General features: G+C 47.0%; 1 protein-coding gene across 1 annotated transcript in view; it reads right to left on the bottom strand.

Annotated features, from left to right (window-relative positions):
- Positions 1-4,213: 4,213 nt before the first annotated feature.
- FRMD4B (FERM domain containing 4B) overlaps positions 4,214-7,313 on the bottom strand; it is a 64,125-nt gene continuing 61,025 nt past the window's right edge. Inside the window, exons 21-23 of the mRNA XM_009883587.1 lie at positions 6,585-7,313; positions 5,857-5,989; positions 4,214-4,390 (exon numbers count right to left, since the gene is read on the bottom strand). The exon at positions 6,585-7,313 is cut by the window's right edge and continues 4 nt beyond it. Of these exons, the coding sequence (XP_009881889.1) occupies positions 4,270-4,390; positions 5,857-5,989; positions 6,585-7,313 (983 nt within the window). The 3' untranslated portion in view covers positions 4,214-4,269. The remainder of the gene's footprint in view (positions 4,391-5,856; positions 5,990-6,584) is intronic.

Below are 7,313 nucleotides of genomic sequence, written 5' to 3'. Positions count from 1 at the left end.
GTTTGGGCTGAACCCGTCCAAGATCATAAATAAAAAGTCAGCAGAAACCTGCACGCGTCACATCACGTATTGAGTCACCTCGGCCGACAACTTTCACATATGTGTACTCGGGTGCGTTTTAAAGATTTTGGATTTTAAAGGTTTGCCTGTGCTAAGGGAGGGCTGCGGGTCTGAGCCTCGTCCCTCCTCGATCCCTGGGCCGGAGGAATGTCCCACACCAGTCTCCCTCCTGCAGGGCTCGCGGCAGCTCCCACGGGAGTTTGTCCTCCCACATCGCAGAGTATCTCTGTTCAAAACAGCAGAGAGAAAAAGCAGGCAGCAATTAAAAACATCAGACATGGCTTATTTTAGCACAGAGCCCTAATGCCTTTCTAAGGGTTCCTGGCAAGGACTGGTTTTTCTTCTTCATCCACCACCTAAAAAGCACTCAGAAACGCTCCACTACATACGGTTTTATGTGTTTTTTTATTTCCCCTCTACACTCTCATCCCATCAACATCATCTTCTACCTTCTAAAGAGACATTTGTGACAATGTAAAAGTGAAGCCTGTGGGTGTTTTACATTGGTGTTTCACGTTGCTCACCTCTTGGCTTTGTTCTGGATCATACTTAAGGAAAATTTCTAAATATTTCTTCAAACTGGAAGGGGCAGGAAGGATTTCAGAGAAACGCAAGTGGTGGGAAGGCTCTGCAATGCTGCTGGTCAGTCACTAGATGTCCCCACCAATCCTGGTGAGGAAGGGCTGTGGTTAAACAGCAGAAAGCGCAGAGGAGTTGGCAATTCAAAGCAAGCACAGGTAATCTGTATTTCAGCTGTGAACAAATATGATGATAATTACAAGTATGTCTTTATTACCTCTTCAGCTGCATTATCCAGAGCTGGTCGCTGTGAACAGTCACACACGTGCATCAAAACATCGCCCCAGAAACACGGTGCAAAGTAAGCTGGAGGCCTGCAGAAGGCAAAGTTAAATGTTCTGGGGAACAACTGGCAAAAATCGGGTGTTGCACAAGCGGCCCAGCAGTGCCAGCTCCCTTGTGGGCGATGAGCAGGGGGTCCCATGGGACATTGTGTCCTCCCTCTCCTTCCCCGTGCCACCCAAGGCCAACCCCAGCCCTTTGCTACCTGCCCCAGGCAACATCGGAGAAAGAAGTTGGATCTTCTTATTCTCTCCTCTTCTGGGCTTCCTCCTTCACTCCATACCTCCACCCTTCATAGAAGTTTCTAAGAGCACAACCCTTGCTGGGCCAGGCATGCGGAGAACGACAAGAGGGGCTACAAGTGCTGCAGCTGCCAACGCTCCCACTCTTCGATTTCCAGCTCCTCTCTCTGCAGCCGAGCTCCTGCTTACTGGAAACTGCAATCTGGCTTGGAGCTCTGGTCCTAGAGGTTTTACACCCAATATCCCCAAATATAGCAAACCATCCTCAATCCAAACCCACCTCAAATTCCCATCTTCTCAACAACATCATCCAAAATTGTCCTGGTCCTGTCCGAGCAAGCCGAGAGGTCACGCCAAGTGCCAGCGCTGCGCCAACATAGATGTGTTAGACTGAGCTAAATCCTGAATGCTAATGGAAAAGCCAATACAAAACTCAATGGCTACAGCATTAAAACAAAGGAATGCAAACAACACTTTAAATGGGGCACAGACCTCGTTACACACCTCGTATCCTTTTTTAAGTGAAAAGCTTTGAGAGTGCTGACAAGTAACTGCCAGCCTGCACTGATACCATTAATTCTGGGTAAGGTATTGGACTTTGCACCCCTTGGCTTTCTGCTCAGAACACCAACGTTTTATAAACAGCAGCAAGCACGACTCAATGAATGAAGAACTTGCGAACAGACAGACCTCAAAAACTACTTGGAGAAATGGAAAAGCACAGCGACATGGGGGTATTTTCAGTGGGCCTGTCCGCAAGTTCTTGTTAATACTCACTTTCACCAGCAACCTAGAAATAAGCATAAAATTTCATGGTGGTGGTGAAGCTTATGGTTGCTACAGAAAGTAGGAAATGACAAATAACTCTGCAGAGATGAGTGAAATGTAATAACCTCAACTGTTTGATGACCACTGTGCAAAAGCAGTTGTACACAAAAAGCCAAGTCGCTCTTCCAGAAAGGTGGGTGTCTCAGAGGACACAAGGTCAAAAGAGGACCCAGCAGATGAGCAACACAAACCCCAAGAGCTACCCTCCAACTGGGAAAGGCCGCAGCAATTTTTAGGTGGACCAATAGATGAGCAAGAAGTATTTCCAGAAACACGAGGCCACTTCTGCCTGCGCATCGCTGCCCAGCTGAGGCTGAGCAGCAGGTCCAGGGGTGGCGACCCTCCCACAGGGATGCTGAATGAGCCCAACTCGGCTCCCTCAGGGCAGGTCTCTGCAAAGACACTGAGCACCACTCCTCCCTCCCCTCGCACCCAGAAATTCAGACTTACAGATGTGTTTTGGGAGGGTCTGAACCGCCCTGGGCCAAGCTTCCCGAAGCGGAGGCCACTGGCCCTCCGCACCCAACCTAACACCACAGGCCAAAAGAAATCAGACCACGGTGATTCACCCTCCCTTACTTTAAAACCCTGAAATAACACACACTGCACTTTTCCAAGCACTCAAGTAGAAATAGGAGGAATGCTGAAGTGGTTTTGGTAAGCACACTTTTTAGTTTATTGACCTATACAAAATAATAGGTCTAAAAAATTCAGAAGTAGTAAAAGAATAAGCAAAAAGAGCTTTCGCATTTCTAGAAGGCTATACAAATATGCAAAAAACAAGGAAATAAGTTATTTTTTATTTTGTTTTTGTTCGTTTAATTCCAAATCGCGACTCTAATAATACAAACGACTAAGTACCAGCTTAACAAGTGTGTTCTTCTGTATATATTACATGCTCTGGAATATTGGTAAAAAACGTCAAAAAAGTTTATCAGAAACTTTTCTATTCACAATATGAACAAGGAGTAACTAATCCTTTGTATAAAAGAAAAAAAAGAGCACCATTTATGGAATCCTGAAGCACAGTACAGCTGAGAAACGAGAGAGATTTTACCGTATGCAAACGACTTGTTGGGAATCACGTAAGATAACCCATGCCAATTTGTTCCTACAGATGGATGACGTGAGGTAGGTTTATCCCTCTTAGATCAAGACTGCAGTCGCACTTTTTTTTTCCCCCCTACACAAATGGTTTCGTGAAAATGCTGTTCTGTCACTTAGTGACTTTGCAACGCACCTGGCAGTTCAGATGACTCGCGGTACAATCCTAATGCCCCTCATTTTAAGGCACCCAACTTGGCTGTTTGTGTTTGTATCCACCTTAAAATACTGGCCGTTACAATCAAATTGTTCGCCGGGTGGTCACTGGAGCTCCCCAGCGCGGCTCCTCGATTCACTGTGGCAGAGCAAAATGGAACCATCACCCGACGAACGGGAGGTCACTGTGCAGCCACCGTGAAAATTTACCTACTGCTCCGCACAGTGAAGTTGTACCATGGAAAAGGTCATTAAATGGGAGGTTATTAATTACACTTTATCATGGAAAAGAGTTCAAAGTTTACTGCTTCTGTTTCCAAAACTCCACAACTGCCTACAGGTTTTACATGACATACTGTGTCAGCAAATTCTTTTCTTTCCAGAATTTGCTTGTGGTGCTAACACACACTCTTAACACCCTAAAAAAAATAAATGGATAAACTCATTCAAACCTCCATAATAATAATAAAAAAAAAATAATCCAGCCTTCCTTCAAGTAATGTTCCAATACTGAATAAGTCGCCCTTTGCCTCACACACACAGTATCTATCCTTCATAAGCTTATGAATGTCCTTCCAGGTCACCATAAGCCATGGCAGAACAAATTTTCATTTCTTCTTTCAGACATCAGAATTGTGCTCCTAGAATTCCTGTTTTTTCCATGAGTCTCCTTTTCACATTTTTTTTCCCTCTGAGGTTTGCTTTCAACATCTTCCAATCTTCCCAAAAAGTGCTTGCTAAATATAAATACTTCAACCAAGTGCTGCATCTAGTCATAGATTAAACTGTGGCTTTGCCCTCGCTCGTGTAGGCTATCTGGACTCAGAAAGAAACGCCATTCGTGGCAAGACTTTGTCATTTTGCTACAGTCCCTCTTAACGCTGAATGTAATCTTTCCCAGCGGAACAGCCCGCTTCCTTTTCTCGTTTGGTTTGGAAGTTCCACCCGAGATCCGCCTCGGAGTCACAGCCGTTTTGCGCAAGGCATGCCAGGGTACGGATGCGGGGCTGCAGGCGGTCTACACGAGCGTCCCGGGCTTTGAATCCTCATGCCAGAATAACCTCTGCTCCTTGCCGTGCAAGTCGTCTTCCAACCGGCTCTCCTCATCGCCACCCAGCTGGCTCGTCTCTGCATAGGCTCTGTAAGAGAGACACGGCACCAGGGATCAGCGAGAGCCGAGGGGCGTCCCCAGACCCCCAAGCGCTGCAACAAACTCACACAACCCCCTCAGGCTTTGAGTCACGCTGCTTATTGCGAGTTCAACCCTTCCCCGGCGTGATTTGGAGCCGAACTAACACAAACCCCGTTTTCGTGCCGTAATTAGTCAAATTGTGTGCGACAGGATCTCAGCTGCTCAAAGTTGTCAAGGCTGTAGAGCGCATTGATTGCTCGTTTGCCATAATCACATTAAAATAGAAAATAAAAACAGATGAATGATCAGACAAGTGATTCACAATACGGAAAATTAATAGTTAATAAACCTTATCTAGAAAAAGCTGCCAAAATAAGCAGAGTTTCCAAAGCCCAATTACAGGAAGAACTTAGCACAACTTGTATTTTTAAACACTGTTACTGTAGGTCTTTTAAATCACTGCAATAAAAAAAAAAGCCCATGGCATTTAGCTTAGAAACAAGCAGAAGCTTTTGTATCTTTTCTTAGCCTTTCATCTATTTTAAAGCAAACAAAATGAAAAATTCAGTAATTTTATGCAAGTCAGCCTGGCAGCAAGCGTAAGCTGCGACTCACGAAGCGGGAGGCACAAACGTGGGGTACTTACTCCAGCTGGCTACACTTAGCGTATGCGCACTTAAACGCGACGGCATTTGTAGGGGCAGAGCCATTCCCACGGACAGGAGGTCTCTGTTCTCACTGATAACAGCCGGCGGTACCATAGCCGGGGCAGAGACTGAAAACACCAAGTAGGAGCAGCGAGAGAGCTGCAGGGATTTCTGCAAGGACAGAGCAGACCCTGGGCTGCCCGCGGTCCTCGGGAGAGCCCCCACGAGCAGGGCGGCCCTGCAAGCAGCAGCACATCCCGCCTGGTCCCTACTGGGAACCGGGAACATCCAGATGAGATGCGCTTGGCAGAGGTGCTATCGCCTTTGAACGCCAGCGCTCAGACATGAGGTTGAAGAGGTGTTTCCTTTCCTTGTTTATCCAGAGGTTTATCAGCACAGGCACTACAGCTTCAAAGACACAACAGGACTGTGTCCTGCCGGACCGCTGATGGGGTGCAGGAGAGACCTCCTGTCTCAGGGGCTGAGAGGGACCGGGCTCAGCGGGTGCTCTGCCCACAGCACCGCTCGGAGCATCGCAGCTGCCAGGGAGTGCAAGATCTCTGATGGTCCAGCGTCAGCCAGAGGAAAAGGCTGTGCAACAAACGAGTTCATCCTGCGCTATGCCTGCTTCCCCCTTCCTCGAATACTGGTGGTACAGTTAGCGGTGGTGCAGCTGATCGACACAGAGAAGACTTGCTCTCACAAAGTCAATTTTATAATTACTTTTCATCCTGGCCCTTTGAAATCAAGCTGATTTTCCTCAGAAGTCTCAACAGCCCGTGAAACGCAGGAGGAAGGGCAGAAACTCTCCTACCCTCCTACTCACCTGCTCTGCAAAGGAAGGTTGCCATAAACATTCCCGTAACAGCTGGAATAAGAGGAATGAGACAACGTATCGTAGTCTGAAAGTCCCGGTGCAAGTGGGCTTCGCCAGTTCCCAGCAGTGTTTGCAGAAGATGCTGGAATTTAAAAAAAAAAAAATAAAATTACAGCAAATTAGATCCTTCTCCAGCTAAATCAGCTAATACAAATGAGACAGTTCTCATTAGTTATCTCTACGGGTTTCTGTAGGACACACAAGCAGACAACGCAAACACAAAATACGATTTACAAGCCCTGCAGGGAGGAAAGCACTGTGTGGGTGGTATTTTGGAACTAGGGAATCTCTTTAAAAACATTTTCTGACCCATTCAGTGATGCCCATCGTACTTGATTTTGGAAGCCATCATGGCAACTGCATTTATATGGCATGAAGTTTCACATATTGGTTCTAGCCGGTAAACACGCCTGTTTGAAACCCGTATGGCTCTTTGAGCTTCTTTGGACTACTGCGCTTACAGAGAGTAAAAGGCAGTTGTACCCATGGGAGAAGGCAAGTCTTTTCTCCCGAGCATGGAACAACAAGATCCTACTCGGTTCCTCATTCACGCTTCAAGACAGAGCTCTCGCCTTGCTTCTACTCTGCTGACTTCAGCGAGGCAGTGGAGGGGACCAGAATTTGATGCATAGCAGGGGCTTACAAAAACACTCAGCATAGAAGAATTCAGACATTACCCGAAGAGAAAGACGACACCCGACTGCTCGGAGAACACGGCACCTGCGGACCAGCAAAGCCCAAACTCCTTTGAGATCCTCTGTCAGACTCAAAGCCTGCCTGCAGGCTATGACCCTGTTCCTTTTGACTGGAGGCACGTTGGTACCAACCACGGAGATGCTCTGCTACTAAGGCCTTGTGAATGTTTTTGGTTATATGCTCCGTTTTAGCAACTTGCTTCCTTGGAAGCCTTAGGGTTGCATACGGGTTGTGCGGTACTCTGTCCACTTCATCCTCATGGTAAGACCTGAATTCCCTGTAACGGTCATATCCGTAATGTGCCGACGAGCGATAGGAAGGATTGACACTGTACTGTCCCTCCGTATCACTCTCATAAACATATCCTCCATTGTAATAAACGTCAGATTCGGTGTATGGGGAATATCCAGAAATATAGTAACTAGAGGAAGGCTGCTCCTGACTTTTGTGATAGACACCATTGCGGACATCCTTCTGGGCAAGATTTGGCATACTTCCTGAACTTGCAGCAGAAATGTTTTGTTTCTTTGACCGCCTTCGGCCCCTGGTCCTGTTGTCGAGCGTCTGAGTAGTATAATATGGTTTGGGAGTAGGTGTCACGCAGTAATATTCCGCACTTGACTGGCTAGTGTAGGACGATCCGTCATCGAGGATCTCTGTGCTGCTGCTTCGCTGGGACTTGGAGAGGGTGAAGGCTGCCTTTTCAGCAG

Source organism: Charadrius vociferus, unplaced genomic scaffold, assembly GCF_000708025.1.
Source record: "Charadrius vociferus isolate BGI_N301 unplaced genomic scaffold, ASM70802v2 scaffold324, whole genome shotgun sequence".
NCBI lineage: Eukaryota > Metazoa > Chordata > Aves > Charadriiformes > Charadriidae > Charadrius > Charadrius vociferus.
The sequence above is the reverse complement of the archived record's forward strand: the minus strand, read 5'-3'. Positions and strand labels throughout refer to the sequence as shown.